The 22,174-nt window shown below is 44.6% G+C and overlaps 1 protein-coding gene across 1 annotated transcript in view; it reads right to left on the bottom strand.

The window, feature by feature from the left end:
- Window positions 1–17,629, bottom strand: part of LOC103161642 (protein phosphatase 1 regulatory subunit 14C) — a 77,677-nt gene extending 60,048 nt beyond the window's left edge. The window contains exon 1 of the mRNA XM_027400991.2: window positions 17,327–17,629. Coding sequence (XP_027256792.1) covers window positions 17,327–17,629 — 303 coding nt within the window. The remainder of the gene's footprint in view (window positions 1–17,326) is intronic.
- Between the last annotated feature and the right edge of the window lie 4,545 nt (window positions 17,630–22,174).

The raw sequence follows: 22,174 nt of genomic DNA, 5'->3' as shown, positions 1-22,174 counted from the left end.
TAGCTTTGTAGCTGGGTTATGAAGCAGAACATCAGAGGGCCAGTGAGATCATGAGAGCTCTGCCTTCACCAATGCTATTACTGCAGGGAAGGGCTAGTTATACAGAATTTCCTATATAAAGGCTGTGATTGTTTGGCCCAATCTCTGTCTCTGTCTCTCTATGTGCCCTGTTTCTCTCTCTCTCTCTCTGTCTCTCTATGTGCCCTGTTTCTCTCTCTGTGTGTGTCTCTCTATGTGCCCTGTCTGTCTCTCTCTCTCTCCCTCTGTCTCTTTCTCCCTCTGCCTCTGTCTCTCTCACTCTCCCTCATCTCTGGCTCCTTCCCCCATTCCTCGTCTGTGTCCCCATCACCCTGTCCCCCTCCATCCACCTCAACCTCTCTGCCTCTGTCTCTCTGTCTTTGTCTGCTGTCTGCTGTCTCTCTCTGTATATGTTCTCTCTCTCTCTCTCTCTCTCTCTCTCTCTCTCTCTCTCTCTCTCTCTCTCTCTCTCTCTCATACTCATTTGTCCTTCCATCTTATTATCCAGCATCTCTGAGGCCTTCCCCAGATGCCAGCCCCCAGCACCACACCCTTGGACCACTCATCCTCTAGAATGTGAACCAAATAACTGTCTATTGTTTACAAAGTAGCCTGTCTTCAATATTCTGTTCCAGCGTCAGAACAGTCCCAAACTATGTACTTTTCTTACCCATGACTACAAAAGGAGTGGGATACGCAGGCCACCACCTCTTCCAAATAACCCTCAGGTTCTTCCCTTGTAAAAGAGATACACGTTTACCACACAAAACATAAACAAAAGTATAATTACCCCTCCAGCCACTAAAAAACACTATTAATGTTTTTATATGTTTCCCAGTATCTTTTCTAGACACATACACAACATACCCAAGTCATTTATGACTCACATATGTAGACACTTTGAGGAGGTAATTCCTTGAAGGAGACCAATGAAGATTTTCCATTTTGACATACTGGTTATTACTCTATGTTCCAGAACTCAGTATAGGCTCCAAAAACATCAAAACAGAACACCATAAAGACTTCATAAGTCTCCACTTCCTCATTGTTCAAATAATACAACTTTAATTAAAATACATGCTTTAACAAAACAGGATAAGGTGTGATAAATTAACAGTAGATGCTGCTGATGGTGATTTCATTAACACCCTGGGCTTTTCCTGGGAATGTTTTAAATATTTTATTGTATTTTAAGGTAATCTCTGAGAAGACTAGAACATTTAAAGGGAAAGGCCAGGAGAGAGATCTGTAGCTCTTCAAGAAGTGAAGGTGGATGGGAGTGGGTGGGCCAGTTCATCTTAAAAGGCAAAACTTCCACATGGGTCACATAAAACCCTAGTGGTGACCAACAGGGGGCTTCAAACCAATATCAAGAGGCCATATATTGAGGAACTTTTCAGTCCTGATGTTATGAAGTTGGGCCAGAAGGAGGCAGATAATGACCTAGATAAAGGTCTGGCGTGGAAAACTGGGGTGCATTCAAGGCCTGTCTCCCTAAGCCTTGCACCCCTGATATGGAGGAGCTGGGAGTAAAGCAATGCCATTGTGCAATGACTGACACGAGAATCTCTGACTTAGGTACCCTGAATCTCCCTTGTCTCTTTTTTGCCTCCTTTCACAGTTTCACAAATTATCAGAAACAAAACAAAACAAAACCCAAAAAGCAGTTCCTCACTTGCTTAGTTATAAACTGAAGCATTAACTCAACTTCAGGGCAGCTCACTTACTGGCTACCATCCACCACTCATCCATCTCAAGGTTTAACATGGGCATGTTTCAGAGTCCTGAAGAATGACCAAGCACTGTTTTCAGAGTCTAAGTCTCCATTAGGAGATAGCTTGTCCAAAAGCAGACAGGTTTCATTCCTTCATTCACTAAACATCTGCCCATGTAAACTGCTTCCAGTATGAGATTGCTAAATTCTTAGCCTCCTGGAGTCTGATGAAGCCACGGAATATTTTAGCTGAACAAAAGGCACTTGTCTCCCAGAGACACTCCATGCTGTTCTTGGAGTTGTGATATTTGTAAGGTGTTTTCATTGTAACAAGCATAGTCGTGTTTTAGCACCAAATCAGTGACTCATTTGCTTTTGACTTGTTAGGGAACTGCCACACCCAGTGCAAACATAAGAATTCAGCTGACTAATTAGAATTGTAGCGTATTCCCTCATGGGAACTTGGCAGAAAAAAACATGTACCGTGTGTGTGTGTGTGTGTGTGTGTGTGTGTGTGTGTGTGTGTGTGTGTGTGTGTGTACGTGCGTGCGTGCGTGCGTGCGTGCGGGCGCGCACACTCACCAGTCTAAAGATTCTGCACCTTACCTTGCCTTGAACAGATTCCATTCCAATAATATGAGCAGAAAGGAAGTGACTATACCTGTCATACCAGTTACACTCCCATGTAAAATTTAAGAGAAATTGGCCACTGGTGCCCAGGATCTGAACAAAAGTATCTACTAATATCAATAAGCAAGTTAAGGGGTTTTCACATTTTATTTAGAAAAAAGATAACTTTATTTCTGTCCATCAAAGATAATATCTTGTACTTTCAGGTATGAAGGACAAAACACATGCGCAACCTAGGCCTTACTCACCGTGAGTTTCCAGGGGGCTGAGGTGTGTGCAGTGGTAAAGTGCAAGAGTAGCATGTGAATGGCCTGGATTTGGTCACAGACAATGCACTCACAATAACAATAATAATGACTAAAGTGAACTTCCAGCTTTTAACCACAAACTAAACTAAGCCTATAGCCAATTCTGTCCAACTAGGTGGATGGGAAGCATAGGATCTATTGCTAACTACTGATGCAAATTGGTCATCAAAGAAACGAGCAGTTTTTTTTTGTTTGTTTGTTTGTTTTTGTGGTATATATTTTGGAGCAAATGAATTTGGATTTTTTTCCCTAAAGAAATTGTTGAAATGGTTCATCTAAGAAATTACAGAATCCCATTAATAGTTCAAACCAAGACAAAATCCTTTGGAAAATGTATCAGACAGATAGCAGAAAAACTTGCCTGGTGGAAGGATCAAACATGCTACAATTCATGGCTGTGTCGGCATGAGAGCAAGGCTGAGGTCTATAGCTCCCAGGGGCCATGCTTTCCCTTTTCTCCTACTTTCCTTGGGCTAATTAAGCTTGTGCATGTCATGAAGGCTCTTTGAGATTTGTTTTCTCATCCTACAAAAGGGGTAACCACTTACATCCCAATGTTTTGGTGGGGGTTGGGTGATATTACCTGACGATACTTTAGCATCTCATCATTATGCAAAATAAACACTCAGTATAAAGAGTATCAAATTCTGCTCCCCACTTCCTACCATAGCTATCTTCATTAGAGGCTCTATTGCTGTGAGGAGACACCATGACCATGGCAGCTCTCAAAAAAGGAAAACATTTAATTAGAGTTGGCTTGCAGATTCAGAGGTTTAGTCCATTATCATCATGACAGGAAATATGATGGCAGACAGACATAGTGCTGGAGAGGTAGCTGAGACTTCTATATTCACATGGCAAGCAGCAGGAAGAGAGAGAGAAATGCTGGGCCTGGCTTGAGCACTTGAAACCCCAGTGACACACTTCCTCCAGCAAGGCCACATTTCCTAAGCGTGCCACTCCATAGTGACCAAGCATTCCAATATATGAGTCTTCTTTAGGGGTCATTCTTTTTCAAATTGCCACAATAACCACAATAAACCCTCAATTTCTTTGTGTTATCCTGTCATATTAATTTTAAAACAAACTTTAAGATTCCCCATCACAAATTAATTTGCTTAATCTGTAATTGTTCATACTCCTATTCAAACTAACGTACATTTTACCTTTTGAATTTTTATGCCTTAAGCTTTTTGTGATTTTTTTTCCTTCTCTGATACTTATTTTATATCTTAAACTTCCCTCCAGTTAAAACAAATGCCACCATTATTTCACTGTGAGCTGACAAGGTCAAAGACAAATAATAGAGAGAAGACCATTGCTGGCCAGTATTATAAGTTATATGCCTAAAATGTTTAAGTCAAATATGTCACTTTTCTTAAATGCTAACCCAATTAAATAAATAAATAAAGTGGCAGGGGTGATGCTAAGTATCTGTGCTGTCATATTTCAAATTTAACTCAAAAGCTGATAATTAAGGGCTGGTTTTGGAGAAAGTCATTTTAGAGCCGTTTTCAATGGCTCTGGGGAGATAACTCAGTAAGTAACAAGCTTGCCATGCAAGCATAGGGTCCCGGCTTTTGATCCCCAGAAGCATTGTAAAAATCTAGATGTGGTGGAGTATGTTTGTAAACCCCACACTAGGGAGGTGAAAAGGGGTGATTCCTGGGGCTCAATGGCCAGCTGGCCTCCCTGACAGGTGAGTTTCAGGCTTCAGAGAGACCCTGTCTCAAAAAACCAGGTGAGTGGCACCTGAGAAACTGCTTGTGAAATTGACTTTTATGTGTGCCTGTAGCTCACTCTGTGTGTGTGTCCTCTGTCTGCCCCTCTGTCTGTCTGTCTGTCATCTGTCTTTCCCTCTCCCTCCCCCACCACAAACACACACCATCTCATCCTTACCTTCTTGTTCTAAATGGAGTCACCATGCCCAGGGCAGGACAGTTTCACTCCCAATATAACTAGAGGCTGCATCCATTTGACTGGCTGTTTGGTGAACTACTTTGCTGGAGTCCCTCATTCTTATTTCTATGCTTTTGGAATCACCATTCCTGTAATAAACTCCATTCTCTCCCATGCACAGACAGCTTTCTGGAAACATCTCTAATTTCAGGAAGCTACAAAGACACAGGCCTCCTGTAGGGAGACACTGTAGCCCCGCCTCCTATTAGCCTGGACAGGTGTGCTGGGACATGCCCATGAGGGCGTGGTCAGGGGAGGACTAAAGGTTCTTAAGGGACCGCACACACGTGGATAGCCCCCTTCTTCCTTCTCTCTGGCTGGCTGCCTTGCTGCCCCTGGCACGCTTTGGCTTGCGCTTGGCTGGTGTTTATCTGAATAAAGAAACCTTAGCCTTGTGGACTGAGGATCGATCTCTTCAGCCTCCCTCATTTTTTCTTTCACATGAGGAAAAAAAAAAAAAACCTGAAGATAAAAACCTAACAGTGAAAATGATTTCCCAGGGGTATAAACTGATAAACAACAGCCTGGTTAGAAGAGTGTTGTGGTGTCCAGGGCCCTTCCCGTTTGCATCAAGGGAAAATGAGCAAGCCTGATTTGATGTCAGAGATGCCAGAGAGATTTCCACAGCCAAGCAGTAGCACATCCTGCCCTGGTGCACCCATCCCCAAATTTATGTGCTCACAGCTCACCTTCTCTCCCCTGAGACCTGACATTTCCCACTTAAATAAAAGATAATTAAATCACTTCAGGTTATTTGCATTATAACTTCAATGAATTTGTCATATCTCCCTGGAAAACTGGCTGGAGCTAAAGGAAGAAGTTACTAACAGATACAATGGTGTGAATAAATGTATTAATAAATTCATTGACACACAGGGAACAAGATGTTGGCCCTGCTGTCATATGCTTTCAACCTTATAGAATTCCTTCCTCCTCCTGTCAAGGCTTCTTGGCAACATCACCTTTGTCCTTGCATGTCTGAGAAGGATGAAGTCTTCTCATTCTCCGTCTGATGTGAATGTGAAATGCCCCTCGGAGGCTCTAGCACTTGGCCCCAGGCTGGTGGTGCTATTTTGGAAAGGTTTCAGAACTTTTAGGAGGAGGGGCTGATGAGGGAGGTCTTTCTTCCTATACGTTTGTCTTATTCGTTGATAAATAAAGCAATGTTGGCCAATAGGGGAGCAAGTTATGCGGGACTAGGTAATAAGGAGGATTCTGGGAAATGTAGGAAAGGGACAGAGTCACCATGTGATCCTCGGAAGACAGGACGCTTGCCACAGGTGTCCTCAATAGGATAAGTTTATAAAATATATAGTTTAATAGTTATGGTTGATAATTAAGACTGAGCTACCAGATAAGAAATCCTAGTCATTGGCCATCTGCTTTGTACCTAATGTAAGTCTCTGTGTGTTATTTGGGGTCCCATGTGGCTGCGGGGCTCGGGCAGCTGGTGGAAAGACTTATCGTTACAGGGAGCCTCATGGGAAGAAGTGGGTCACTGAAGGGTGGGCTTTGAGGTTGTATAGGCTTAGCTCCTCTGCCTGTCCACCCTCTGCTTCCCGTTCGAAGATGTGAGGTTTTCTAGCTGCATACCCCTGCTACCAATGGAGCCTCCTACTGCCATTCCTTCCCCTCCGTGATGGACTGTATCCCTCTGTTCCTTAAATTGCTGCTTCTCCTCAGCTATTTGGTCACAGGAACAAGAAGAGCAATGAATCCATCTCTCCCCTTTGATCTATGAAAGGGAAACAGAGGGAGGGAAAAAAAGGAAGGAGGGAGAGAGGGATAAAAGGAGGGATGGAGAGAAGGAAGGATGGAGAGAAAGAAGGAAGGAGGGAGAGAGGGAGGAGAGAAGGAAGGAAGGAAGGAAGGAAGGAAGGAAGGAAGGAAGGAAGGAAGGAAGTGATACTGTACTCTCCACAGTTCATTCCATGTTTGCCCTAAGTGAATCCTACAAAAAAGAAAAGCCCTGTTTTCGTCATCCCCCCTTCCATCATGAAAACAATGCTTTAGAGACTAATATACACTTTTTTCTTACTGGAACAGGTTTCCAAAAAGCATCAATGCTAAGAAAAATGTGGTGAGAGTTTATTGGCCTGGACAGAAACTGGGCTTTCATTCTGTGTTCTGTGAAGACCTGAGAGAGCTGGTCATGTCATTCTGAATCTCCCTTGCAGAGGGCAGGTGCTAACCCCATCACAGCACCAGCAAGCGGTAGTATCCCAGTGCAGTAGGATAGTGTCCTCATGAATACCAAGAGCTTCAAATGACAGAGGAGACAGTGCCAACCTGTAATGGCCTCCTCTGAAGACTTTCATCCCCCCCACCCCTTCCCGTGAGGCTCTGCTTTATTCATGGCAACTTCCTTCCGATCCAGAGTTCAAAGGAACACAGTTACAATTTACAGCCATGCCAAAGAACCATGACTTCAAGTCAACATGAGAGAGCAGGCTCCAGCTAACCCTGTCTGAGGAGTGGATGGTAGAGTAAGGGAAGATGGGAGAGCGGGAGGAGGGGAGGAAATGGGAACTGCGATTGGTATGTAAAATGAGAAAAGATTATTTTAAAATAAAAAGAAAAGAAAGAGCAGACTTCAAGGCAGGCCCAGCAACATGATGTCAACTAAGTTAATTTAGGGTATGCACTAAGCTCAGAAATGCAGTGGCTGCTCCTAAGGGCCCCTTTTGACCTCACTCATTCCACTGTCAGATATGGGACATTTGGGGACCTGTTCTGACTACTACAACACAGTGCCACAGACTAGGACTAAACTCCAGTCATTTATCTCTCATGCTGTTGGAAGCTAGAAGTCTAAGAGTGTGTCAACATGCTGGCTTCCTGCTGAGAGCCCTCTTCTAGGATATAGCACAAGCAAACTAGAAGAGGACAGAAAAAGAGAGCTCTGATCTCTCCATTCCTGTGTAGAAGCACTAAGACCACCAGAGGGGCTTTAGACTCATGATCTTATGGAACACAGTCATTTCCCTAAAGCCCCATGTCCAAATACCATCATTTTAGAAGTAAATATTTTACCCTAGGAATTAGTGACCAAGAAACATGGTAATTCCATAGCAGGGACATGCAGAAGCAGCAAGGAGGGTGAATGACTGACTAGAACTGCAAATAGCACAAGAGTCCACCCTCACAAAGGTGTGGCAGGGGCAGGAGAGAGGGTAGTAGAGAGGGTTGCCTAGAAGGGCCTAGGATAGGATAGTAGAGAAGGCTGCCTAGAAGGCCTATCAGCCAGCCTACTGGGAAGATGGGATAGAGTGGCTTCCTGGAGGAGAAACCTCCTATGTCAATTTGAAAAAAGGTAAAAGCAATATGTAACATGAAGAAAATGGGGACATGTGAATCTGGCCAAGGGAAGCCCTTATGACCTGTGTGGAGAAACTGAAAAGAACACTCTGGTGTGAGGCAGGAAGCAGACAACTCCAGAGAAATGAATAGGGCAGACCTCTGGGCCCTGGGTTGCCTGCTAAGGTATGAATGCTCTGTCCTAAGAGGCCAGGGGAGAAAGGGAAATGAAGATTTTATTTGGATTCTAGAAAACAACCAAGATTCTGGAGGGACTTTCCTGAAGCACCATGACATAGAGGCAGAGGGCTGGAGATGAAGGTAAAGGAAGCCATGTCCCAAGGACCAAAGCATGTGGCCTCTGACTAGGGCCTGAGTGGATCAAGCACTCTGAACGTTGGCCTCCTCAGTTCCTCTTTAGGGGTGGGAAATACAGTAAGAAATTCATGCATTCAGATGTCAGGAACAATGGCAGCTGGCAGCATCCTGGCCAAGTGATTTAGGAATGAGTATAGCCTTGAATAAGGACAAATGACATCTCTGATCTCAGTTTCATCACTATAAAATGAAGACAATATCCTGTACAGAAACACACACACACACACACACACACACACACACACATGCACGCACGCACGCACTTCACAGAATTATTGAGAGAACTGGGAAATGAAATGTCTGAGTCACCTGAGTCCTGCATCAGTGGTGGATGCAGTAGTAACAGAAGTAGCCATGGTGAGGGGTGTTGATGGATGCATTGGTACTGCCATTTAAAGGAAACAAGTGGCCCTTGCTGTAAAGCAAGTGATGAGTGAAAAAGTGTCAGGCTGCAGTGGTAACTGGGAGAAGTCAAGAAAACCAGACACGAATGATATAAGCAACAAGCACCAACAAGACTTCAGGACTACTGGGTGTGTCGGGCTAGAGAGATGCAGGAGACAAGGATGCCACATATTTTCCTGGAACCGCTATGAATACACAGAGGGAACTGAGGAAGAAGCACAAACTTGTAGGAGAGCATAAGCAACGCCCTCACACACACAGCTGGCCAAGAGCCTCCCTTGACGCATCTGGGGAAGATGCCCATTTCAAAGCGCCTTGCAGATAGATGCCTGGAATTCAGGATGAAAAAGATAGATTTTAGACATTGTCAACAGACGGATGTCAACTGGAGGCATGGGTAGGGAAAATCACATGACCCTGAACAACTATGCACAAATGAAAGAGGCAGAGAGGCAGAGAGTGGGGCTAGACATGGGCCACTGGAGGTGTCATCGTGGAGGCAGACACAGTGCAGATTCAAAAGGTCTGAGGATGGGAAATCAATGAGGGGGGAGGATAAAGCTCAGGGACACTCCTGGCTTAAGACGCTCAGGGACCAGAGAGAACTTCAGAAGGAGCTGAGATCTGCCTATGCTGCCAAAGGTCAAATCAAAGTCAGGGCTAAACAAAGCCAATCGACTGAGACACAAGACAGTCCTTCAGACCAGCTGAGGTGGGAGCTGACGTCAGTTTACTGTGGCTGAAAAGAGGTCTGTGTCGTGGGTGGAGAAAGACCTGGGAAAAATAGAAAGGGAAGGAGAAAGATAGGATGGTACCAAGGGTACACAGCAGAAAAGGATCAGCTTTTGTTTGGGTAGAAAAAGTGGTGGCAGCTACTTTAAAGCGAGGAGAAAGCTTTCATTTGCAGGCTAGTTATATTGAAAGTGAAATGGATAAAAGAGGCTGACCATACAGACACAGAGCATAGTCAGTGGAGAGATATGCCTGGAGCAGCCTCGTGGGACACCAACTAAGATACCAGTGGAGAAAGAGGAGATCACAAGAGCCTTAAAATGATGCCAAATCTTAGCTGGGCACACGCCTTTAATCCCAGCACTCGGGGAGGCAGAGGCAGGCAGATCTCTGTGAGTTCCAGGCCAGCCTGTCAACAAAGCGAGTTCCAGGACAGGAATCTTGAAATACCCAAGTGCTGGAAATGAGAGATTGGGGGGGCAGTGGATAAAATTAAACCATACAGAGAAAGCGCAGAAAATAAAATTCAAAACAATTTAGCACTCACTTCTCCCACCCCAGGGCCAGGCCAGGCTGTGTGCAGACTGAGAGGAGAATAGAACACATCAGAAGCAAACACACATCAGAGATGGGCCTGGCAGAGTAGCATGGCAGGGTCAGCTGAGAGCAGCCTGGAGAGCCATGAAAGGTTGACTTTCCTAATGCAGTCCCTCAATTTAAATGCACAAGGCCATTAGCTACTACAACCACCTTAACATAACTGCTTGGAGCAGATATAAAGATACAGACACAGATACAGATATATCTCCAATGCCAAAATGAAACAGTAAGGATGCAGGATAAGACATGAGTTACAATAACAAAACAGTAGATGGACTTTTCTTTTATTACTGCATTTACAATAAAGAAACATTATTAGCTAATTCTAATACTAAAACATCATAACTTTCTGTCTTGTTAGAGTTTCTATTGCTTCGACAAAGCACAATGATGAAAAAGCAAGTTGGGGAGGAAAGAGTTTATTTGACTTAAATTTAACATTGCTGTTCATCGCTGAAGGAAGTCAGGAAAGGAACACAAACAGGGCAGAAACCTGGAGGCAGGAGCTAGTGCAGAGGCCATGGAGGGGTGCTGCTTACTGACTTGATTCTCCTGGCTTGCTCAGTCTGCTTTCTTATAGAGTCCAGGACCACCAGCCCAGGGAAGGCACCACCCACCATGGGACAGGGCCCTCCTCCATTGATCACTAATGGAGAAAATGCCTTATAGCTAGATCTCATGGAGGCATTTCCTCAGCTGAGGCTCCCTCCTCTCTGATGACTCTAGCTTGTGTCAAGTTGACATACAAAACCAAGCACTTTCTGGTTAGTCCTTTTTCCTTCATCCAAACAAATCCTTAAAAGTTTGTGTCCTACTGGAAACAAACACAATGAAAATTAACATGGTCCTTGGCTAAATCCACTAAAGTAGTTAAGACCAGAAAGGCCTTAGAACATATTTACTTATGTTCAAGTTGAAATACACATACATCAGTGGACGCATACAGGCTTCCCCAAAGCTTGGTGTAGTGTATTCCTTTTGCTCTTTTGGCTTGGAGAGGGGCACCATCTAGTTCCCAAGTAAATCACACATGGAGGCTTATTCTTAGTTATGAGTGCCCGGCCTTAGCTTGGCTTGTTTCTAGCCAGGTTTTCTTATCTTAAATTATCCCATCTACCTTTTTCCCTCTGGGCTTTCATCTTTCTTCTGTATATCTTACTTTCCTTCTTATTCCATGGCTGTCTGAGAGCTGAGTAGCTGACCCCTGACATCCTCCTCTCCTTGTTCTCTTGCTGCCCCTTTCTTCCTCAACTTCTATTTATCCTCTCTGCCTGCCAGCCCCGCCTACCCTTGCTCCTGCCTCAATACTGGCCGTTCAGTTCTTCATTAGGACCAACGGGTGTTTTAGACAGGCAAAGAATCACAGCTTCACAGAGTTAAACAAATGCAGCATAAACAAAAGCCACACACCTTGAAACAATATTTTACCACAACTTAGCATTTAGTTGACATCAACCCCTGTTTCCTGCCTCCTAGTCCACTTTCTCCATATCACAGAGCATCACCAAGAGTTAGTGATCAGTCATAAAGCCAACAGCAACTACAAATGCACACCAACTACTATACTGTACTTGATGTTTTGCCAGCCAGGCCTCCAACAAATTACGATCCCTACAATGCAAAGTTTTTTTTTTTTTTTAAAGGAGACTCGAGAGATCAAAGGAATGGTGTAATCTCATAACCTGCTAAATGAGGAACAACAATATAAATGCAAGTTATTCCAGCCCTAGGGCACAAGTTCCTAACTTCAGCTCTACCCATTTCTCACACCTCCAAAGGGAGATATGATTGTTACTTTTCCCATTTCTTCAACAACATATTTGACAAAAAGAAACATAGGGCTTACTCTGGCTTACAGTTTGAGGAGGCACAGTCCATTGTGGTGAGAGCACAAAGTGACTGGTCTCACTGCCTCTGGAGTTAGTAGAGAAGATGAACGCTGGCATTCCACTGGCTTTCTGCTTTTTACTCGGCCCAGGACCCCAGACATCCCAGTTCAGACTGAGTCTTCCCACCATCCATCAATCTCTCTGGAAACACCCTCACAGGACACTTCCATGGGTTTGTATCCTGGATGATCCTAAATCTTGGCAGACTGGTAATCATTAACTATCACATAAGGCTAAGGGTGGTTTTCTTTCTTACTTCAGAGTTCTTTTGTCCATAGTGTTGTTTTTTGTTTTGTTTTGGGTTTTTTTATTTGCCTGTTTAATCTATTCCTTATTATAGGGGGCCTTTGTGCTCACAGACACGCACTAGGGGAACCTGGAATGTTAATCTTACAGGGCTGTTTCTTCCAGGGAAGGCATGAAAAGCCTGTTTTCCACAGGGAAGGCAGCTGGAGTGGACGTGCTTTCTAGCCTGATGACCTGTGTGATGTCTGTGTGGCTGGAGCTGGCATCATGCTCTCCTCCAGGCACTGATCATAAATTTGTTTTTCTCAGTAGATTGCAAACCTGTTTTTCTCAGTCAATACACAGAACCTGTCTTTATGAACTTCACAAAGAATTTCAACATAGCCATATCTGATCTGAATATAACTTACTTCACTCCTCCAGGAGATGTATGAATGCTTTGTTGTGCGTGCAAGATTGAGTTAATCACCAGCAAAACAATTTTCACCAAATTGATCTGTGCTTAAATATGCCTAAAAGAAACCACCTGGGGTCAGACTCTCAGAGTTTGCACCAGCACCAGCTATTGAGCTGTGTTGGACTGAGCTGTCTTCCTGCCTCCCTCTTCCTGCTCATCTCTTCACTACTGGTGAGGGTCATATAGATCTCCACACCTTAGTACTCTCTGTAGGTTGTATTTATGGTGATTAAAAAAATAATAAAGCTGTAAAGTCTGTTCCTAAATACCTGGAAAATGAGGATTCAGCACATGCCCACAGGCTGAGTTCTAAGCAGCAGCTTGTCTTCCAGCTGAGAGGCCAAATGATGCAGCAAGGCAGGCTAATTTGATGCTAGTGAGGAGAGAGGTGTGCCCAAAACAAGGACTTACGCTGACAATGACAGGTCTCATCTGAACAAACCCACTGAAAGAGCTGTGCCCTGCAGGCAACACAAGGCCATAAGACGATCTACACAAATACGGAAAGGTCGCAGTGGAACAAGCTAATCTGTACAATTGACATGTCTATGTGTGTGATCATGATTATTTTTAATTTTTAAAAATAATAGGATGGGACCAGCAAGATGTCTCACTGGGTAAAAGTCTTTGTGGTGCAAGCCTGACTGTCTGAGTTCGGTTCTCAGAATCCATGGTGGAAGAAGAAAACTGACTCCTGCCAGTTGTCCACTGGCAACTGGGGGGCCATGGCACATATGCGTCTGTCTCTTTTCTTCTCTCTCTCTCTCTCTCTCTCTCTCTCTCTCTCTCTCTCTCTCTCTCTCACACACACACACACACACACACACACACACACACTAACAGTAACTATTAGCTACTCCACCTATATCCTTTGATAACTGCATCCTTATAATGAACAATAAAGCTACATGTGAATTTTGAGTTCTTATATGCCCCAGAGCTCTGGACTGAAATGCACTTGGGAGAATATTCTCCAGGTCCAGGTGTCTTCTCTTTTGGTACCCACCCTTGGCACAGTCCTAGCTAGTGGAGGGCATTTGGTTACATGCACTGCTAGGCTTTCTTTCCACCATGTGGGTTCTGGGGGCTCAGACTTGATGGTGAGTGACTTTACCCACTGAGCCATCTTGTCAGGCTTTGTACACATCTTCTTTTCTTCCTATGTCATGCCTCTGGCTCATGCCCATGTAGGAGCTTGTTCTTGCTCTGGAAGCTTCTTGACAATTGATGAAGAAATTCTGGTCACATGGAACATAAGCTAAAAATCATTTGGAGGCCCATTTGGTTCCAGAAAGGCTTCAGGGAAGAGTCATGACAGGAGTGGAGCCTAAGAGTCTTTTGTGTTCACAGATAAATATGGCCATTAAATCCTGCAATGGTTGCTTATGGGTTTATACCTCTTTTTTTTTTTTATCTTGTGGGAAAGCTTGCACAGTGAAATTTTTGAGCTGGGAATCTGATTGTAACAGAATTGTTAGGTTAAATCTGCATCCATACATAAGGAATTCTGTTTTAAGGCATCTTTGTTGTCTTCCCAACTGTTTCTTAAAAGTGTCTGAAATCTGGCATACTGTCTACCATGACAAGTGTTGCATGATGGTTTACTGGGTAAATCATGTCATTTTTTTCCAATCTTGCCCAGCCTCAAGATAACATCTGTATTTCCAGTTTTGCAATTCGGTTTGCTTTGGAAATTAAAATCTGTTGCTAAGCACAAATCATTGGGATGGCAGAGTACCCGAGCCATGAACATTCTCCAATGCTGTCTTGTTAGCTACATTTGAGGTCTTTCTGCTTTTTAAAAGTGGTCTTCTGATTGACCTCTCCAATGCTAGTGTTCCAGGCAAGTGGAGCCATATCCAACTTTTCACCTGGGTGCTGGGATCTGAAACCAGGTCTTTGTGTTTGCTGAGCAAGTGAGCCAACTCCTCAACCTCCAAGCTTTTATTTTTTATTTTTTGAGTTGACTGACTGACCTGTGATTATTAGTATTCCAAGATCATACTATTGTTTTTTTAACTTAATTATGGTCACAATTATTAGCTTAATAACATAGTTTCTAATATTAAGATATAACCTATATAAGTCCTTTGTTCTGTACAGAGTTACAGGTGAGCCCAGTAGTTACATAGTGGTCTTAGAGTCATACTGCCCGAGTTTGTGCCCCTCTCCCCCAAGCCACTCCCACCTATGTGACTTTGGTCAAGCCTCTTAACCTTCCCTGAGTTTGTTTTCTTATTTGCAAAAACAATGACAGCAAGAGCCCTCTCATCTCAGAAGTGCTGTGAACAGGAAATGAATTTGTGCATGCCAAGTGGTTAAAACAGCACCTAGGACTGAAGAAGGGCTCTCCAAATGTCCACTCCATTATTCTCCAAACAAAGTTGACTGGCTCCTGCAAATTTCTATGTAAAAACTCTAGCCAGGCCTATGTGTTTCTTCTTCCCCATTCCTTTCTAACTTTAAATGTTTTATTCCCTGCAAAAGAAAAGTATTTCCCATCCTCAAAAAGACAACTCATCTAACTGCTGATCTGTCTGGCACAAGTCCTTCTAAAATTAAATATGAGTTCTTTACTACCCAACTCAGCAGATAACACAGGCCTATCACTGGTATGAAGCTAGAAGTCTAGCCAATTGGCTTGCTGTGCCAGGAAACATTTGAAGGATGTGGCCAATTTCCAATTTTAAATATTAAAAGAATACTTCCTAGCCTTCATATTTATGAGGTTCAAAGCTACAAGTCAGAGTAGGTCCTTCTCATTCATGACCCAAGGCTGAGGCACTTGAAGTAGTGAGCAAGAAGACATACTCAGAAGAGAGAAGCTCTAGCCCCCTCAGTGGAGAAATAGATGGGAAAGGGCCATCCATGGCTGTGTAGCACTCCACATGTTTCTTTATTAGTTAGCAGGGTTACCATCATTACAGTACCCGCTAATTGCTAACACTCCCTCATCAACTTCCAACCCTCCAGCCTCTTGAGGGGAAATACTGACACTGCAATGCATGCAGAACATCTTAAATGATTTCATAAACATTCTAGTTGTTTGTTATGGTTGAAGGCTTAAACGCTCGGAAGAAAGAGATACAAGGAAAACATTCAAAGTCATTATTTACCCTTTGAAATATGGGGCTAAACTACATGTTCAATGCAATGAACATTACTGGAAAGAATATGCAGAATGTATCATTTGTTAAGCTAAGCAGATAGAAGTCGTCCTGGTTTCCCAAGGTGCCTCTGTTGAAGCATTGCTAATTTCACAACAGTTCCTCTAGTAACTCAAGTCTTCTCCAAGCCCAAAATGGAATATAAAAGCCAACAGAAAGCAAAGGAAAATTAATTTAATTCAACAGAGGCACGACTGAACACATCCATTCATCCAACAGGAATTCATTTCAATCAAATACATTGTTTCTTTAAAGAGTTCACCAACTTCCTATTTTAAAAAGTGATGATCATGTCCAATATTGCCAATTCTTAATTAAGCAATTAAATGGGCTTTTTGTGAGCACTAGACCAGAAAAATAATTTTTTACAAGCTTATTGCTTATACAGTCAAACGTCATTATATCTCAATCATTCGTCGGTAGCCAGCATGGAGAATGCTGTTGCCTTGTGCAATATGAATGCTAAAGAAAATGTGTTCACAATAGGCCATAAAATCTGTGAAAACAAGACTGCCCACATGCATTGGTAAAGCCAGTGAGTTCATCTGGCCTTCATTTTTGCCAAAAAACCTATCAGTTGCAAGAACACAAATCTAGCTTTAACTTGAAAACCACATTCTTAATTATTAATCTCCTCCACGCTTTTACTCCTCCCAAACTCCACTTGGCTAACCGAAGTAGAACACTCATTGAGAATCCGTGTTACTAAAGACTCTTGGGAAATCATTTGGCCTTGGTCATTTTTCTACACACACGCACACACACACGAGAGAGAGAGAGAGAGAGAGAGAGAGAGAGAGAGAGAGAGAGAGAGAGAGAGAGAGAGAGAGAGAGAGAGAGAGAGAGAGAGAGAGAGAGCATCCTGCACACCACCTGCTTAGGCACTCTTGGGGGCTTTTCTTGGGCCCCTATCGGTGGAGGTAAGTAAGCTTGGGAAGGGAAAGCAGGGCCACAGAGCTCAACGTGAACAGCTTGGGGAAAGAGCTGTGGCTGAAAAGAGGGAGCCTTGGTTTCACGGTTGTGACTTACAATTTAAGGAACTATGGGGGAGATCCCCAGCCCCTCTCTTCTCTGTGAGCACCTTATGGTCTTTCCTCTTCATCGCCACAGAAATCCAGGCTACCTCGATCAGAACACTCATTAAGCGCTCTCCCTTCCCCAGCCTCCACTAGGGCACAGGCAGACAAGGAGAGCCACTCCGAGTCCCACTGGGTGTAGTTAGGGCTGTGCGGACAAGCTCCGAGAACTCGGAGGAAAGCACTGAGACCCAACCCTCTTCCCACGCCATCAAGGGAGCCCGAAGCTCTCCGGGTACTAGGCAGCTGAGCCCAAGTAGAGGCGTCCCAAGCGCTGCGCCCCAGCGCCAGAGGGCACCCAGGGGAGAGAGATCGCTCCGAGACACGCTCTGGGGTTCGGTCCCCAAGAGCTGGGGCAGCGCACACCCGGGAGCCAGAGTCACGGAAAATTCCCGGGTGGGCACAGAGGGGCGAAAGAGATCCCGACCCTCCCCGCCAATGCCCAAGTACCTCGCAGCCATACAGCTGACCCAGCTGCTCCACGATCCATTCCTCCAGCACCAACCGTTTCCGAAGCTCCTTGCGGTCGTATTTCACTGTCACTTTTCCCTGCTGGTGGCGTCGCTGCTGCTGTTGCACCTGCCCAGCGGCGGCTACCGTGGCCACCGGCGCCGAATCCTCCCTTGAGGAGCCCGAGCCGCTGCTGGATCCCGGGCTGCCGCCTGTGCCACCACGGGGACTCTGGAAGAAGACGCGCGCGCCGCTGCTACCGGCCCCGCCGGCCGCCTCGCCGCCGCCAGTCACCACCGACATGTCCCCGAGTGCCGGAGCCCAAGAGTGGCCGGGAGAAGGGGTGGGCGAGCGCCCCGCGCCGCTACCACCGCGGCCCCGGCAGCCGCATACGAGAGCCCGCACCTGCTCAGCGAGCCTGGCTGCTGGATCCTCGCGGAGGGAGGAGGGAGGAGGGCGGGCGATGAGGGCGGGGACCTCAGCCTTAAAGACGCCTCCAAGGACCCTGGTGATCTAGCCCCAGAGACCGCCCCCGGCTTGAGAGTCGTCCGAGGTGGAGAATCTGTGCCCAGGAGACAGGCCGGTTTTCGGCTGTGTAGTCCGGAGGGGAGACTGGCGTCGATCGTTGGGTGGCAGGGGAGAGGCGGTCTTCTACACCACACCAGAGTCCTCGTCTTTTGCCCTGCAGATTCGAACTGTGCTTCTTTCGCAGTCCTGGGGTGCACGAAATCTGTGGACTCCCTCAGTCTGGGTCAGCTCTTTCCCACTGGATAAAGGTCTTAAGAAATGACCGCGCTGCGGGGTCCTCTCGCCCGTGGGTCTCCCAGGATGGCGAGGAGTGTTTCCTCCCTTCTCCTTCGGCCTGCCCCACCCGGCGGTTCCAAACACACATTCCTATTCACGCCATGACCACCCCCAATGCCACTTCCTCTGTCAGATTGGTAAGAAAATTGATGAGGCGATGTTTGTGCAATTAGGCAATCACCGCGCTTGAGAAATTATTTCCAGACTGGTTTTTCGTTTTCTTACGAAGCGCTTGTTTCACCCTAAGCTAGGCATCGGAGGCTCGAACAGCCCAGAGGGCAAGAGGCTAGAGCCATCAAGACATAGAGCATTTCAGGGTTAGCTGGGCTTAAAACCTACTGTTGTGTTCCCAGCTCAGCCAGCTTTCCTCCCAGGGCCCTTGCTAAACAAGCTCTTTATTTTCTATCCAGAAAGGCAGCCGTATTGACTAGCTTACTTGAAAAAACATCATGCAACTAAGTAGAATTACGAATGAATGAGCTTATTATAAGGCTGAGGGCAAAAATGTGGGATGTGGAATTATAAACAGAAAAATGCGCGCGCGCACGTGTGTGTGTGTGTGTGTGTGTGTGTGTGTGTGTGTGTGTGTGTGTGTGTGAAATTACAGGGAGACAATAACATATTCCTGTTGCACATAACAACTCATTTCTGTTCGGGAAACTGAAAGAAACCACAAAGACATTCAAAGAGAAGTAACCAGCGTTTAAGATTGTTAAAACAAGCTGGTGACAGTCCCCAGAAGCTCACAGAAGAAAAGAAACCATCATGTCAGCTTCCTTGGAGCATTTTCTGCCGTGGGGGTAAATGTCTAGGTGGATTCTCCACGGTATGATGGGCAAATGAAGCCGACGTCAGCAGTTCAGGCTGGGCATCACTCCCTGGCACCTCAGTCCTACCCAGGTTCTTAGATGCCTTTGTTTCTTAGATGTGGGGTTTTCCAGCAAGAGGGGATTTTCCCAGGGTTCTGTGCCTGCGGTTCATTGAGAGGGCACCATCAAGCCTTGAAATATCACAAAGGAAGGACCTTTAGAGAGGGTGTCCTGTATCAGGCCTTTTCCTTTGGACCACCAGCCAGCACCCAAATCATGACACAGACTTACTACTAGTTTCGAATGCTCAGCCTAGCTTAGGCTCATGTCTGGCTAGCTCCTTTAACCTAAATTAATCTGTTTCTCTTTGTCTACCTTTTTCTTCTCTTTGGCTGGATAGTGGCTGTCTAGCTTCTTGCCCTGGGGGTTGTCCCTCATTCTCTCCTTCTCATTCTCTCCTCCTCTCGTTCTTCTTTTCTTGTTCCTACCTTCTCTTGATCCTAGGTTCCTCCTCCTATTTATTTGCTCTGCCAGGCAGCCTCCCCTCTTCTGCCTAGCTATTGGCTGTTCAGCTCTTAATTAGACCAATCAGGTGCCTTAGGCAGACAAGGTGAAACAGATGCAACACATCTTTACATAATTAAACACACACCCTTACATAACTAAACAAATGCAGCATAAAGGAAACTAACACACCTTTACACAGTTAAAGAAATATTCTGCAGCATAAACAAATGTAACACAGCCTTGCTTGGTTAAACAAATATTCCGCAACAGTGTCCCTCATTATGGAGGCTAAGGTAGGTCTTGAACTCCTCTCAGAAGACAGCCAAAGCTGAAAGACCAGATCTTGGGAGAAAGAAGAGGCCAGCTGATCATTGAATGGGTTTCCCTGCAAACCTATCAGAGATGAAGGAAATGACTTACCGTGATGAGCCCCTGTAGACAAGGGCCATTCTAAACATCCACCCTGGCTGCTTTGTAGGGTATTTCTGACCATCTTAAACAGCAAAGTCATAGCCAAGCAGTGAGTGTCTACACAAAATCAAATTGTCTGCAAGGACAAAGTAGAAAGAGTACAACCATCAACAGTGATACCCCCACCCCTGCCACATTGAGTTTCTCTCCTGCCAGACAGCTGGTTCCTTGCCAAGTTCTCAAGACCAGCTATAACCAACTGCACTAACTAGAATTTAAATCAAAACAGAAAGCACTGAAATGTTAGTGAAGAAGCAGAAACTATACAACATGTCTGCCCTGGCCTGGTATTGAGACCCTGAAATACAAATTATTCTGGAAACTGTTGTGATCCTAAAGTATGGCAAACAGTGGGGAATTCCCAAGGCCTGCTCTGGAGCCTTGGACAATGAAGTCAGTCATTCGAGAAAGGCTTCAAAGAAATTGTGAAATTTCACTAAGTTCTTTCTGAAGAATGCTGAAGTCAATTCTTTCTTGGTGCATGGGATGTATTTTCCTTGGTGCTTAAAACTCAGTTTTCACTTGATTTTAAAAGTGATGAGATGTAGCCGTCATGCACCAGACCTTGTAGGAAAATCATCAGGAGTAGACAGGCTCTTTTCATAGCCTTCAGTCCCCTAATGGGTCACTCTTATATACAAATGAGAACTGAACTAATGCAGATCTCCTCTCTCCATACACACATTCTCCTCTAACCAGTCCATAACTGACATTGGAAGTGAGCTCCATCACCCTATACCACCAAACACATGCTTCATTCCATGCTTGAAAACACAAGCCTCCACACACAGATCTCTACAGACACTCCACAAACTGCTTTGTATGTTCTCAAAAGCACAGGGAAAGTGTTTGGAAGTAAAGTAGTTCTTCTCGGGCTGGGTCCTTTTGCTAAGATGATAGTTAAACTAGCAGGGTTCAGCTTTCAAGAGCTCTTGCCTTACATCAGCAACATCCTGGGCCCCATCTCCACACCAAAAGAAAGCAAAACAGTAGCAAACTGAGCAAAACTGAGAGTTGTTCTCATCTACATTAAATATACATGATGGGGGGGGGAGTTTTTATTCTGGTGAGTCAAAAATGAACAGTTTTTTTTATTTGTTTGTTTTTGTTTTGAGTGAATGCAATGGAGGGAGTTTACAATGCAAGACTTGAGCTTTCCTCCTTGAGATCAGGTTAAGGAAGTGGCATTTGTCATTCTCCTCTCTTCACAGCTTTGTTTTCTTATTTTGGATGTTTTCCCCCCTCTTGATATTTGATTTGGGTGAAGGTAATTTTGTTTTCTGGAGTTATATAGGTCTTTTACCTGAATACCATCTTTATGTCTGAAGTTAGAATTATTTAATAAGCGGTTCTGGACATTCTTCAACCTCCCAGTGAAACAGATGCTATATTAATGTTTATGCTCAGACACAAATTTCCTTACCCTGAAAAGACCAGATACCATCATAATTACACAACACCCGGTGATCTCCCCTGGGGATGTTATAATTACAGCCTAAGGCCACAAACTTAAACACAGTGTTCTTAGCTAGAGTAATAATACCAGTAATAAGATGTTTAAATCTGTGGGCTGGCAAGATGGCTCAGTGGCTACAGACACTTGCTACCAAAGCAAGTTGTCCTCTGACCCCCACACAAGCTACACACCAGCTACACACACACACACACACACACACACACACACACACACCACACACACACACACACACACACACTAGAAGATACATCTGTGTTAATTCTCCCAGGGACATGTAAGGCAGACAATTAAGCAGTAGTTTTAAGTCTGATTTTCACCTTAAACAAGGAAGAAATCAAGTATGTGCCTTCAGAATCTTTCCATTACACACAATATTTTCAGTTGTCAGAATAAAGTTAAGTAGAACAGTGTTGTTCCCAGTATGTCAGTTGTAGTCTTTCTTTTGATCTTTATGTCATCTGTTTTGAGCTTCTAATTCTAGGCTTTTGGTTCTATAATTTAGTCAGAACTTCAAAACGAACCAGATATTACTTGTATAAAAATTGGCAGTTATTAATCACAAGTCTAAAGTTTTGTCTCCACAAAAATTCTTTCCTGACTGCCCACACAATATAGAAGGGATGGTGTGGGGTGGGTGGGGTGGGGTTGGGTGGGAGGATTCATAGCTTTAACAAAGTTTAAATATCCTTCCTAGTCTAGTGACTCTAACTCATAAAATAGCTTGTCTCTTTCTGTAAAACAAGATTCAAGTTTCTAGAGGAAGTTATCCTCTTGTCTAGT

Source organism: Cricetulus griseus, chromosome 2 (assembly GCF_003668045.3).
Source record: "Cricetulus griseus strain 17A/GY chromosome 2, alternate assembly CriGri-PICRH-1.0, whole genome shotgun sequence".
Classification (NCBI taxonomy): Eukaryota; Metazoa; Chordata; class Mammalia; order Rodentia; family Cricetidae; genus Cricetulus; species Cricetulus griseus.
The sequence above is the reverse complement of the archived record's forward strand: the minus strand, read 5'-3'. Positions and strand labels throughout refer to the sequence as shown.